Source organism: Labrus bergylta, chromosome 11, assembly GCF_963930695.1.
Source record: "Labrus bergylta chromosome 11, fLabBer1.1, whole genome shotgun sequence".
Classification (NCBI taxonomy): domain Eukaryota; kingdom Metazoa; phylum Chordata; class Actinopteri; order Labriformes; family Labridae; genus Labrus; species Labrus bergylta.
Genome location: NC_089205.1, coordinates 2,797,366 through 2,812,921, shown reverse-complemented (window position 1 = coordinate 2,812,921; position 15,556 = coordinate 2,797,366). Strand labels below are relative to the sequence as shown.

General features: G+C 39.9%; 1 protein-coding gene across 10 annotated transcripts in view; it reads right to left on the bottom strand.

Moving 5' to 3' along the window:
* Window positions 1-15,556, bottom strand: part of gramd1bb (GRAM domain containing 1Bb) — a 105,714-nt gene that overhangs the window by 68,864 nt on the left and 21,294 nt on the right. For 9 of the 10 annotated variants that reach the window (XM_065960631.1, XM_065960623.1, XM_065960626.1 and 6 more), the window contains exons 2-3: window positions 7,832-7,921; window positions 3,333-3,359 (exon numbers count right to left, since the gene is read on the bottom strand). In XM_065960631.1, the coding sequence (XP_065816703.1) occupies window positions 3,333-3,359; window positions 7,832-7,921 (117 nt within the window). Of the gene's footprint in view, window positions 1-3,332; window positions 3,360-6,250; window positions 6,638-7,831; window positions 7,922-15,556 lie in introns of those variants that run through there. The other variant, XM_065960632.1, reaches the window with a different exon arrangement.

Sequence of the window (15,556 nt, the reverse complement as noted above, 5' to 3'; positions counted from 1 at the left end):
GAATTCTTATCAAAAAGGCTTTGAGAAGCCTAACTTTCATTACCCATAAGATATTATCATCTTGCTTGGGGTGACTAACGCCTGCTACTACTGACTTATCCTCCTTCCCTTGCTCAAAGGCATCCAGAAACAAAACAAACAACTAAACCATGAGTATTATTTTCCCAATATGTCGGCCGCTTGCTTTTACTGAGGCTCCTGCACAAAGTAAAGGATGAGATCAGATTATGCTGACCTCCATCACAGGAAGCTAATGCCTCAAACCGCAGACGACGGTCGATAATGAGGCTATTGAGAGAGCAGAAGAGCATTGTGAGCACAAAACAGGACAGAAAAGGCGCAGAGTACAATCTGGGACTGTTTAGACGGATACCATCAGGAGCAGAACATAATAAGATCAGTCTGTAAAAAGACAAAATGACTTACCATCACATTATAGAACCTAGCAGTAACTTGTTTTATAAGGACACATCAGAGCTTCACTCTGGCTTTTAAAAACACAACACAACTAACGCAAACTCTGCAGTTCACCGTGCAAAAATACACATTTCCAAACACACTTGCAAACCCTGCCTTCTTTCTCCAGCCAGAGGGCTTTTTGCATGCATTATTTACAGTTAGCTTTATGAGAAACGAAGTATAGATCTTGTAAAGTTGATGTGACTCTTGACCACTCAGGAAATACCTGCAGTGGGGTTACAAGGTATCCTGAAAACAAAACAGTGCTCAAGAGATGTGCTTTGAGGTATGGCAGGGAGGGTTCAACATTATTATGCTTGTTGATCCAATAGAGACTGTATGTTTATGTATGATCCATATTGTTACATGAGAAACGTCAGAGGGAGTTTATATACCGGCTGTAATACAAAACTCTTCAGTATTATTTCCATCGTCTCAAAGGCTGCTCTACAGCTGCAGCTAATTTTGTTCTGTTAGAGTGAGATACTGTTATGGATGATCCAGCTTATCGATTGTATCAGCAACATCCCCAGCACTTAGGGGATGTTGCTCAAATATAGAATACGGGCTGTGGGGTCAATACTGAGCGTCTGTATGAGGCTGACTTAAGTCTTGTATTGATGCTTCTGTTGCAGAACTCTTCTTAGAACACTGACACAAGAATGGAGCTGTTCAATATCCAGTAAGATTTATTATCTAATTGATTGGAGTGTAAATCACCAAAACAGTGCATTGTGGGTAATTCCAGTTTACAATCCGGAGTATAAGTGAATTGCATAATAAGGTATAACATACTGCATGCTTGCATTAGTATTCTCGCACAAAAGATCTTAAATGACATACAGAATATTCTGCGTTGGATACAAACATTTATCTGATGATTATATTGAGCACAAAGCAGGGCTTAAGAAATATCAAACTATGTTTACCACTCCTCCCTATATCAAAAAAGTCTGCATTTAAAGAAAGAATAAAGTCAGGAACATGAGAGGTCTCCCACTCCATTTAAAGGTAAACTTCCCTGGAGGGCATGCTCCCTGGAGGCTTCAAGTTCCCACATCACACCCGTTCATACATTTCAAACCAGCCCACTGTTTGCTCCAGAACGAGTCGTGTAACAAACAAACAAACAACTGAAGTTATCGCCTCAAAACTTAGAATAAGGGAAGGCTTCTTCCTTATATCAGATACACTTGAAAACTAGTGGAGGTTAATCAATCTTTACAAAGCTAATCATCTGGAATGGGGGATTTTTCAATGTGTTTGATACATGAAGACAATACTTTCAGTGCTCCAGTACAAAAAGAAACATTTCTCAGTTAAATACCCTTCTTCCATGGATCACTCAGATCAAACTTACATTTTGTTTTTAAGTCTTGACTGTCTATCCACATAATATGTTGTCTGCCCCTTTGTGAATTTTGTGTCTTTATTCAGCCATGGTTGGCGACTTCAAATGAGATTGAAATAACTGGTATTTAAACTTTGAAATTCCCTTGATGTCAATGGTAAATGGACTTGAGCTTCTAGTCTTTTGACTACTCAAAGTGCTTTTATAAGACAGGTCACACCTACACATTCACACACTGATGGAAGAGGTTTCAATGTAAAGTGACCATCACAAGTAACTAACCCCATTTGTTCACATTCATACGCTGCCGCCAACAAAGCAGCAGGAGCAATTTGGGGTTAAGTGTGTTGCCCAAAGACACATCGAACATGTGGCTGCAGGAGCTGGGCATCGAACCCCTAACCTTCTGGTTGAGAGATGCCAGACTCTACCAACTGAGTCACATTTCAATGAAATGCTAAGAAAGGCTTAAACCTGAACAAATATTACATTCACTACCAGAAACTAATAACAGAGAGAAACTTGTTCATTTCATCCACATAGATTGGCATTAGAAATAGGATTTACACGATTGTTGTAAAAGCTTGTTGAAGGCTATTTCTTAAGGTAAGTGACCTTAGATCAAGTGCAGCACTCAGAAAAGCTCTACTGTGTTCAGTAAACCAGCATCTGGTTGTTGTGTGTTGGAGTGGAGAGACGCCTAGTGGTCTGAACTGGCCTTCACCCAGTTCACTTGACTGACACACACACACACACACACACACACACACACACACACACAATTATTTAAAAGGTATTGTTTCAGTCACAACATAAAGGAGATGGAAATCAACACAACCAGAAAAGTTAGAGAAACTTTGACTTTGAAAAGCATTTTTGTTATCGGGTCATGAACAACTTCATCAGTGCATATTGATCATAAAGCATGGGATATCAGCTTTGAATACATTTGCTACATTTCTCATGTGCAGCAACAGACACACACACCCACACCCACACACACACACACACTAAACACACACACCAAACACGCACACACAAACAATTTTATTCCATCACTTACCTTCTCAGTTTAAACCTTGAACCCCTTTGCTTTAGGAATAGCACAGGGTCTCCTGGGAGAGTACAGTATAGCCTTCATACACAGCTACCATAGTCTATAAGTCCACAGTGCTGTACAGACCTGCCACTGGCTACCTACCTCAACCACCAAAAGCTCCACAATAGTTTCCAACTCACAAAGCCCTGTTTGTGGATGATGTTTGTCCAATAAAAGCAAACAATGGCATTCCATGGCTTGCAACTGTATTCACTGCAGGCCTCTCCGAACGCAGAGCTCATTCAAACACCTTGCACGGCAGACAAAGCCGTGAAACTGTGTCACATGCAGGGTGGGCGGGCAGGGGCAAATGGGGTGACTATGAGGCCGATTCCCGCTGTACTTCTGCCCCATAAGCCCACCAGCATATGGAGCCTACTCACACTTCTATAGACAACACAAGTAGTCAGACAGCAGACTTACCTGATTTTGTCCGCTGCACTGTCAGACCTGCACAGAAGATGAGAGGAGAGAGAGTTCAGTAATGTGACGCTGAATCACTTTCCATTGATCTGTGCAGCTTAAATTCAGGGTAGTCTCATACACAAGAAGCAGAGTTCTTTTTTACTGATAAATCAGTGCTGTGATAATTGAAGATCACAAATCTACAATAGAAAAAAAACACAGCTTTGACTAGCAGGTTGATTAGTTTTGTTTTTTTTCTCAGCTGCCACTATGGCAGGTCTATTTGTCTGCAACTTCGGAAGTAAACATTATCTGAATTGTTGGTAACCATCAATTAGGGCTGTGCACTTAAAAGCAGTTTCACCATTATTGCAATATCAGCATTCTCAATAAACACATCCCAAAAGTCGGAATTGACAGCAAAAAACAAGAAAAACTAACTCGTGCAAACCAGCAAGGCGTCCTCACTCAGCACGCACACACTTCTCCTATATGATAGGGGCCTGTGTATAATGGCCGTGCTTTTACACCAGATCGATGTGGTCAGATGAAGCTCAATAATAATTATGATAATAATAAGATAATACATAATAGACTAATTAATACATCTTTATGCATATTATTTTGATTTTGGCTTTGAATACTATTTTAGTTTTCTAACAGTAGTGTACTACAACTGGTCTGCTAATACACAGATTAATTCTCTGACATCATTCTGCATCTAAACACTCACAGCAGCTTAAAAAAACTCAAAAATAACGTATTAGCAGAATTATGCAGATGACACAGTGATTTATATAACAATGTCACCATGAGACTAAAAGTCGTAAAAACTGGATAAATGCATTCAACAAATAAATTATGAAATTTGCCTGATTACCTCCAGATACACAGAGATTAAACGACTGTCCCTGCAGCCAAACAACAACAATTGGAAGTCCATCCATCTCTAATGTAAGACCTATCTTGGTGAAGTCATCAACAAAACTTTCAAAGTCACAGCAAGACAAAAACAAAATCAGCCTACTACAAACTCTGAACCCCTGTGTCTCTGAAGGCCTTGTGAAAACGTCTGCATGTTGGTTGATCTCTAGAAGGTTCAATGCAGTCTTTACAATTTAAAAAGCAAGGCGAGTAGAACGAAGTGCATTGTTTTGCAGTTCTGTTGTTAACTTACAGAGCATCAAATGTTTCATTGTAGGAAGGCAGAGGCACTGCTCGTCAACAGGCAAGGCAGGCAACTGCTTGGGGCCCCAGACCACTAGGGGGCCCCAGAGGGCCGACAAAATTTTAACTAAAGCAGCGACACATAATGTGTAAATTTTGCAAAGACAGTAGGAAACCTCCTTAAAGGGGCCCCATCTGACAGCATTGACTCTCATTGCCCTGCTGAATGCTAGTTGGTGGGCCCCCCAATTGATTTTGGCTGTGGGCCCCAACAGACTCACCACTGTAAGAAGGTGTTATAGATAAGGCTTTTTTTTAATCTACACACATACAGTCTGATATGAACAGTGAACAGATATTAACTTTGTAACTTGTGTAGTGTGCAAATTAAACTTCAACAAACATTCAGAAATCTGTACACAGAAACAAAATGTGGAACAGATGTTTTTAGAAAATTCCAGGACCCTCAAGTTTCCATCAATTTCATGCAACAAAATTATTTTGTAAAAAAAGTTACATTAATGGTATTCCAACAAATAGCAGGTATATTAAATGATATTGGAGCAGTTTTCTGATTAGCAAATCTGCAGCTACATTTAATCCAAAATCCAATGAGAGATGTGTGTGTGCACGTGTGTGTGTGCGCGTGCTTGAATGAGTGCATGTTTATAGATGACTGGTTGATCTGTATTTTACTTTTGCCATCATTCACACAGGGACAACATCTGGAAATGAGCTTGTTAGCTAAATGTTTTCTCTTCTGAGACTAATATTTTTTTTTTTACATTGTTCCTGTTTCAAATAAACTAAAAAACTGAACTGAACCCTCAGATGGTCTGAGAAAGGTCTATTTGCTGTCCACAGAGTTAAAACTACACATGGAGAAGTAGCACTGAGCTTACATCACAACATAACTGGAACAGACACTAAAATTGAGACTCCGCTTGAAACAGGGTTTCAGAAACTTCCTTTGGCCCCTTACCTTCATTACATTAAAGGCGGGGCATTTATTCATATCCTGAACTAACCAAACAATCATCATTATTTTGTTCTTGTTTACATTAGTTGTTGTCTTGTCTCTTTATATTTAATTCCCTAAATGGCTTTATGTCTTATACAAATCACAACGTAATACATTGTTATTGAAGGAATAAACTTCACCCTGCTTATGCAGGATAAATAAGGTGCACTTAAGTAAAGCGTAATATCCCTTTAGTAGTTATAACCTAGTTTTACATTTTAGTTACATAATTATAACCTCTTCACTAGAAACTGACCGCATCTTGGCGTGTGTCACAGTGTGTAATCCCGCTCCTCACAATCATCTGCTGCGTCATCTTCACTGATGACTCATAGAACAGTGTCTCAGCAAAGTCACATTGTGCTATTACATAACTCTATCTGCAGTTACAGCGGAGGAGTTCAACTTGGCAGAACGCTGAGATGCAAACACACAAAACCAACGGCAAATGAGCAAACTCGTCATACCCCCCCCCCCCCCCCCCCGTGTCATTTCCCACATTCCATTTGTGACCTTCCCTGAACCTCGACTGATGCCCCGATAATCTGGCAGAGGCGGCTAAAATCACAGCAAGTGGGGTCATATCAGCTGACAGCAAAGCCGACTGTAACTCCACCAGAAATGCAGCTGCACATTACAAAGGAACCAAAAAAAAGACTGTTCGGACAAGATGCAAGACGAGAGACAAGCAGGACAGGTAGAGAGGCAGTGGTGCAGCCTCCAGGCGGACATGCAGCTGTTTTTTTACCTGCAGAGGAGACATGACATTCCGTGCCCTCTAAAGCCGGCTACAGAACGCTGCTCTCCCTGCAGCTGCTGCAGACGCCCCTCACTAGCTCTCAGCAGCACAGCGAAGAGTAGCGCAGCAAGAAATCCCATAGGTTTGAAAGGTGCTGTTCCTAACTCGAGCGAGCGGAAGACGGCGAGCGAGAGGAGTGCGCGGGCGAGAGAGCCAGAGAGAGAAACATGGGGGGGAAGACTGCAGGGACAGAGAGGAGTGGATGTTCAGTGAACGGCAGACAGCGCTGAAGGCAAAGGCAGCTTAGTGGGTGGCTGTGAGGCTAGACGGAGAGTATTCCTACACGATCTCTATGTCACAACTGCATACCTAAAATCATTATATTTATGCACCATTCTCAGAAGGTATTACATGTGTTATGACACAATCAGCAGCAGCTCCTTCTCTCTGCAGCCAGCAGCTATGTGAGTACGGGAATAATCAGCAGATTTCTCCTATTTTTAGAAACATTGTGGTAAGTGTAGCAGATGCTAAAAAAGCTGATCGTGCTGTTTTCTTGTCCCATGTTTCTTCTAAGATGGATGTTGTTTTCTGCGAGCTATGAAACCGAGACATTATCCAGCTCAATGCGTTTGCTAGGAGCAGAACGGCAGTACTTTGTTTTTATCTGATTAAAATCATCCGTCATCATTGCTGCTTTTATAAAACAAACCAAAAAGGTAAAAACTCGTAAAACACAGAATATTAGCTTGAAGGACATGCAATATAAAAAAATCCTGAACACGTGTGTTAAATCTTTCATGTATCTAGTTCTTCCTACTACTATTCAAAAGAGTCTTTATGAAAAGTTGAGGAATGCAGATAGTTCTTATTCCTGATTCATCCTCCTTCCTAATTTCCTGACAGGAAAGAAGTCACTCACTGAGTTCCCCCATGGCTGCATGTTTTTATTTCAGGGTGGCACAGATGATAACATCCCCAGCCACCAGGCACACATACATACAGTATTTGATTTAAACAGCCCTGCACCTTCACACCAAACTGAGTGACTGACTTTCTGTCCAGGCTTGACACAGGAGAGAATATTCCCAGCAGTGATAGAACAGCAAATGATAATGCATTTCTCAACTCAGAAAGAGCTATGGCATAGTGGAGATAACAACCACAGCACTATATGACATTTGGAAAAGCAGATCCCCAGGAGAAGAATAGTGTTGATCAAAATAGGGCTTATTGTGAATATATCCATCAAAGAAAATGATTTAAACTCCCTTTTTTGATCTTTTGGAGTTCTTATTAAATGTTAGTTTTGTTACTGAATAGGTTATTTCTGACACAAATGTGAGTTATCAAGTAAGACTATTAAAAGCAAGGAGCAGAAAAAATACATTTGAATTGCATTTGTGCAGTAGTACGAAGAGGAAGTGCCCCCTAGTGGGAAATAAATGCAAGTCACAAATTGATGCAGCCAGAGATCAGATATAAGAGTATGCATTAACAATTGTGTCAATAGTTCTGTAGACTGCCATGAAGATAGAGATCAACACACACACACACACACACACACACACACACACACACTTCACTCACCTCTCCTCTCGGATTAAAGGAGTCAGGAAGCGATTGCTGTCATCCTCATGGCTGCTCTGCAGGCTGCTCTGCTGGCTGCTTTGTTGGCTGCTGCAGGGCACATAAGAGAAACGATGTCAGCTTCTAAACAGCTGGAGGCTTAAATAAATCTCACCCTGTGTTTTCTAAATAAAGAATAATGTGAATACATTTGTTTGGGTGCGATGGTACTCGTCCATCCAAGCAAACAGGAAACACTAGGTGAAAACATTATAAAACAACAGAATGTCATAAATAGACCCTACTGTATAAACTCAACCAGGACTCAGTTGTACTGTAGGCAGTTTCACACTGGCTGAGCAAACATTTCACATTTTCTGTCATAAATCTCTTACAGCTAAGTTTTAAATACACACAGCAGCTTTGTAATGTTGTGTACAGTACAAGGCAACTTGGATAACTGTAGACCTGTACAGTACAGTACATGCACTTTTTCAGGGATGACACAAGAGGGAGCTATTTGATATGCACTATGCAAAACATCAGTGGAAAACAGAAGGCTTCTGATGACAGTAAGCTTCTTATGTTTGAAATAAAATACAGAGAGGAAATCATTAAAAAATAAGGCAAACGTATGATTACTTTAACTACCAGAATATTTTTGAAAGGTCTGACTGTCACATCTGTCTAAACAATGATGCACACATTAGAGTTAATCTTCAATCCAATGTAATGGTCAAAGAAGCAACATTAAAAAATTATTATTGCAAACATATTGACGAGTGATTTCATGAAGGTTTGTCTGTTTATTTCCCTCAGTAAAATAATTCTTTATTTTAAGATTCTGCTGTCAGGCTGTCTCAACACTTTGACATTTAAGAATAAAGGCAGCCTGTTGGGAAAGGTCTTTATTAATTCTCTCTTTAAACTCTCCAGAGAGTTCATTTGGCTCATACAGTAGCAGTGATCTAACACGGCTGGAGAGGAAACACTGAGGTGTGTATAAACAGCTCTTTTAAAAAAGGTTACTTTTCTTTATGCACTGTAGATTCACTCCTAAATGATTCTGAAAATCTATAGTAGGCATTTCCCAATTACTAAATATTTGATGGATTTTTACTGATTGTTTTTCCTCCCCATCTGTTTATCTTTATCATTTTTAATCTAGAGCATTACAAATTAATCTCCACACAAGCTGGACATGTTTTTTTAAATACAAATCGATTAATTAATGTAAGGTCATATTACCTGGATTGTCAAATTAAGGATTTTGTGGTGTATTTTAGTAAATGTCATCTTAAAAAGAAAAAAAAAGATTTACACTGAGTGACTGTTGTGCAGTGAAAGTTAGAATTTTTAGAAACAAAGAGTCAGAAATCAAGTGCGACCTCTGCAGTACCATGCCAACATTTGAGCATTTGAGATGGAAACAGATGAAACTGATACTGTGCATCGACTGTAATGCTCACATGCTCAGATTACCTTACATCATAACCGTGCTCTCAGCTGCTTTAACATTATCATTACTGTTGTTGCAGTGATCAGTCCATTCTATAATTGCAACCACACAAACAAGAAAAAAAAAATCCTTTATAGTAAAGTATCCCTTCAGTTCCACAGCCTTATGTCATTACTCTTGTCTCCTCTACAGCAGGTGCAGCGTCTCTACAAGCTGTTCTTTCAGTAAAAGCAGACGTATTGGTCTGGGGGTTTATGCGCGTGTTTCTTCTTGTATCCCTGTCTTTTAGGGCATGTTGCTTTAAAATCACAGACAGAGAGTTGACATGGCATGTGCCCTCACTGAACTATTCATGACACATACACAATTGATGGAATATGCTCATGGAAAAGGGGAGAGCAAGAAGATCAAACAAAACCCTGTCAAAGTTAAGAACAGGTTGCAATGTGGACAACAATGTTCTTTCTTTGAAGAATGCAAAACATCCAAAGGGTTAACTCAGCTTCATGTGACTGGAGGATACAACCTAATTATTTGAGATCGAATGTGAGGTCTGAAAACTCCTTATACAAAAGGTGTTTTGGGACCAAACATTTCTATGAACTTCTCATAGAGGAACGATCCACTAAGGAGTTTCCTGATAACTACACACTATGGAGAACCTTTTTTTCTGTTGACATTAGCACCATCATGGCATCTACTCTGAAGCAGGAGCTAAAAAAGGGTCCTCGAAACGGGGTTCTAGGAACTTAAATACTTATTATTAGTTCCTGCAGTGCAGATTTAATAGAAATTGGAGATGGTTCCAACAGTTCCTAGAAATATGAAAAGTTACCTGCAGTCCGTAAATGGCTATAGTTAATCATTCGGCTCAATTTAAAGCGTGAGATTTCAAAGTAATCACTGTAGTTCAAAATGAAAGCTTTGTGAGCAGACTACATTTACCAGTGGGAAAAAAGGTAATGGAGGGCCACCAATTTGTTCCATCAGAATACTCTGACAATTTGGGAGATTTAAGTTGTTTTGTTTTTTTACCTAAATGAAAGATGGATACCCCCCAAAATTGGAAAAATAGGAAGTTTTTCTGTATTTGTTTAATCATCTAATTTCTGATGTATGTAAGCATTTGAAGCAGCAAATGTACTAACATTCCTTTCAACATCGAACAGTAACATTGTGAGATATTGTTGTGATTCTGAAATATATAAATGCTGAGACGAGGTAGAGTCAGTGAAGCGTGCCTCAAAGACTCTGCACCACTTCCTCAAAATAGCCCTGCTCTTATCAACTGGCAGAAAGGCGGATTCCACTGTGTCTGCAAGATTCTGCTGTTCCCACACACACGCACACACACACTAACACACACTCACACACACAGCTGCAGTCTACACATCCTATGCACCACACATATAAAAAGGTAAGATAGAAACGAGGCTACAATGAGAGGATTAAGATGTAAGAGTGACAAATGTTACTGCTCAAGCAACAAAGGAACACTACTCGACAAAGAAAGATTTACTGACCAGAGACCGGGCTCCACTGTGACGTCAGAGCAGAATAAAATTCAGTTTTTATACTCCACCACATGGCTCTATGTATTTGATTCAATATGAGTGGAAAACAACATCCGTTTCCATCTCAATGAAGTCAAGCCGAGCCTTTAGAGAACAATATTTGATCAAGTATTTCAAATTAATTCTGAAGCAGCCACCCACAGCCACGAGCACACTTGAAGCACTGCACTGATTGATTTCAAATCCAGTGATTCTTTAATAACGGGTTCTGTAATACTCACAACACATTCAACATCTTCAACAGGGAGAGGGCCATGTTCACATCATGCACCTTGCACTACAAACACATCACTAGTGGGGTCCACGGCACGTTGAAAAGACATTATTAAAAAAGGGGGCAAAGTGCTGGCCAGTCAGGAGTGTCATCCTTGCATAAGGTGAAGGTCCAGTATCTGGCTTCAGGAGTTGGACTGAATATAAGTGCTACAGCTAGAAACAAGTGCTGTGTGTTGTGCTGAAAGTTAATATTTAAAAAGTTAACAGCTCAGCTAGGGACATAAAAAACAGGTTGATATTTTATAGGCTGTGTGTCTCACTTTACTCAGCTACCGCTCCTAAATAAAGTCCTAAAGTGTTCTTTGCATTGAAACCTTAGTTTCATGCACCAGCATGAAACCAAAACAATGCTTTGTTGTGTTAGCATGCTAATGCTAGTGATCTTTATTATGCTGGTATCTTCACACTGCATGTAAATTTACCTGAAATGAGCGTGATCTAGAAACACAGTTAAGCAGTGAGTACAGTATGGCCTTGCAGAGCAGTCGTTACATTTCAATGCACATCTGTATGAGCATTTGACAAATAAAATCTTGAATCTTGAATCTTGAAATAGTAAATTGGCCGGCCAGCAAGCTCTGCGATTGGACAATTTCATACTTAAAAATTCTGTCCCATCTAGTCTACATCTGGTTATTTCTCGCATACACAAAATTGCACACTATGATTTCGGGTCATAATACAAGCTGCATTCAGGTGCTGCTCGGATGGTCCCAGTTTCTGAGTCGGGAAGTCCTTCTTCCGACTTCAGTGTGCTCATGTGATTTCAGTTCAGAAAGTCGGAATGATAGATAAACAATTGGAGGGACTCACTCCTCCCCAATGTGGTCGACTAGTCACCATGCATTTGAATGGTGATTTTGAACAGCAACAACAACTAGACACCTGGTTAACAAATGGTGTGAAAACATGCTGAGCATTAAAAAAAAAAAGAATTGGAAAGAAGAACACATAAATTTGATCATGTTTTCCAATCTTTTTCAATAGCATCCTATGTCCAAAAGTTAAAGCAACAATATAACTTTCAACAGGATTAGTGTCTGTCCCATGTCCACTACACGGCCCGATCGCCCGTTTACTGCACTATGTAACTTTGGCAGCGGTGCGAGGTCATCATACAAGCAGTGTGTTCAGCTTTACAGCACTGATACACACACCAGCGTTCAGTTATAAAAAAGAAGCTAGTTAGCTACGGTTTAAACTAACTAGCGAGCTTGCGACGTAACGTATTGGCTGTCTCGTTATCAGTGTGCTCGTTGTCTTATCTTTAGTGGCTTTACCAGGTGCAGAAAGTCAACTCAAGTTATATCTCTGACTCGCATCCAAATAAATAAATAAATCATGATTGATGGTATGGGAGGCGTTACAACTCTATGTTTGTAAAAATCTATATGTTTAGAAGTTGAGCTGATTATTTAATTATTTATTCATAAATAACATAAGAATTTCTTATTATGCTATTTGTATTACTGGTGAAAGGTAGTATATGAAGAAACTTTCTTTGCAATATTGCAGGTGCATCTCTTGTTAGAATAATAGGATCTAAGTCCAGGGTACAGAATAACATCCTCAGTCAGCATCCTACCCTTTACTTCTGTTTGCAGAAGACCATGCTGCTGAATCTGTATGACTGTACCACTCCTTTAGAGTGATAATAAATAGATGTGGGCCTGTTTGCTGACTCGATACAAAATTATGTACAGCATACTGTGTTAGTGTAACTTCACATAACAAAACGATGCTTGTTCTGTATCATCAATAATTAAGTGAAGATTAACGTTAAATTCTGGATTATTAATGTCACTCCCACGCTGCTTTAATCCTATAGAACTTTCTCTCATATTATACACAGCTGGTGAAAAGCAGCAGAGTGAGGAGGAACCCTTTCATCTTAACGCCACAGCATGGCATTAAGCTTGTTAGAACAGTCCACAGTGCACCCTGAGGGGGAGCCGGGCCGCACTCATGATGTGCTGAAGAATGACAGAATTTCACACTCAGGGAAGATGTCGAGGTTATGCACTTATGCCTCTGGGGAAAAATGGTGCAGAGAGATAGCACATTAATGGAGTGAGTAATGAACCTGTGTCTGTCTGCCAACTGTAACTAGGAATAACTTTTTGGCAAACAGCAAAGGCAGAAGTGGAGAAAAAAAAAAAAGCCACTAGACGGTTAATTTTTCATCCCATACAACTGCACCCATAATAGATTGTGAAAACATTCATCTTAAAAAAAAGAAGAAAATTGGGTCATGCACGTTCATATCTCCTGTGGATGGAGGATAATAATACTTAAATTGGTGTACTTTTACAAATGGAAGAAAAATGGCTGTTTTAGTTCTTTCAGCATAACTGGGGCTCTGTGATGACTTAGTGTATTATCTCCAAGGACGGCCCAATACTCTCAGGCAAAACAACAAGACACATTTTTTATACAAGTGGAACATTTGCTCAATAGAAGAAAGATCTAAAAGCCAGATTGATTTATTTGAGTGTAAAGTTCATTGAAGGGGCCAGCTGGTTTAAATGGTGTAATAATGTTTTCTTAAGTACCTCCACCACACACCAAATCTCAAAGGTCAGTTGATCTAAAAACAAGATCACTATTGAGTTACAGTATTGAAGCATCATTTGCATTCACAAGGAAAAATAAAACAAACGCTCTGTTATTCTTTGTGAGATAATGATCTTGTGATGCATTTGTTTAAGGTTTATTTTGGGGCTTTTTCCATTTATTCAAGAGGACAGAAGATAGAACCACAGGTTAATTTTATGATTAAAAACCCCCACATCTGCTCTGTTTTTGTGAATTAATTAAATAATTTCCTTGGAATTATGAGTTACGAGTTGCTGACGTATCTCACCCGAGCCTCAGTTGCACTCCGTGGCGATCCGCTAATGTCAGAAATTGCCTTATTGTCTCTTGAGTCACCACGTAGCCACCCTTAATGCATTTCAGATGCATCACATTATAATTAAGCATGTTTTATCTGCACAGCTGGGGCCTCATGTATAAACGGTTCTCAAAATATTCAACTTCAGTGACAATTTTGCTTGATGCCTTGACGCAACAGCCATTCATCATTGACAGAAGACGATGAAAAAGCTGACGTCAGGAAAGGAGGAGGAAAAAAACATCTGGAGCTGCACAACTCGAGTGGTTAGCCTGCAGTAGCACTTAAAGCGGCCGTAATAATCGCACATCCTGCAGAAATCGTTGATTTTCACATAGCTTTGTGCGGCTCCAAAGGATGTTGTAAACACAGAGATGACGGTGTTGGAATCTACAACATTCCTGACTTCGGTCAACAGGTAAATAACGATAACAGTATCCACTGTGGCTGATTATAGGAGAAGGAGATGAAAACAAACATTGGTAACTAGGTGACAAGACCCTCCCCCTCGGCTTGTGGCTTCAGGGTCAGACGGGTGAAATTGGAATATTTTTTTTTCACGTTTGGTTTGTACGCAGCATTAGTGAGTGACCTGACTGGCGCCCCTCGGAAGTTGAAGCCCAGGGTGCAGTGGATTCATGCGCCTCCGGGAGCGCATGCTCAGCTGCTTTGGAGACGCTGGCCTCAGATCTAGCGTCTAATTCCAGAGAAAAGAACACCTAATAAAATGTGTTTTGTGGCCTCCACCTCAGTCACAAGCACCTTAATGTCACAGTCAGTGAAATTCCTCTGTTTACGTTCTGTTTACATCGTTATTTGGCCCATAGTTTGCAGCATTTGGCGGGTTTATAGTAATGTGCATATTTATTAATGGGAGGAGACAAGGCGGGCCAAATGCGCTCAGTTTCACATTAATGGGGATGTATAAAGGAAAGGTGTGCAGGAACAGGTGTGCGCACTGTTTTATACAAATTTTGGGAGTAAGCCATCTTTCAGTGTGGAAGCTGTGCAGTCCTTTATACATGAGGCCCCTGGTCCTGAAAGATCAGAGTGGGGTTTGCATCTGACTCTGAACATCAAAGATAACGGCTGTAACACTAGAGCCTCCATTTCAGTTATTCATCAATTCATTTAGTTACAATGGAATTAATAATTAAGAAGTTGTCAAAAATCTAAAGTTGAAGAAATATCTGCCCACGACTTGATAGAAAATGTTGTACAGCAGACTGTGTCAAAGCAAAACCACATAACATCAATAATGAAGTAATATAATCATGATTATATCAGTGAATCATGTCTTTATCTGCACAGCTGATTCTGACAGGTCAGAGTGGGGTTTGCATCCGCAAAGTCGACAAACTAATAACAATATCATCAATGTAACCTAAAGACACTATGCCTCCCCATGCTATAAACGTAAACCGAAAACAAACAGTCTGGGATATCTGCTGATTTGTTTTAATGAGAGCTTCTGTGGGTATGTTGAGGTACCCGTCTCTCGTTAAATCAGACGAACTAAGCAATTTTTTATTTTCCATAAAGAC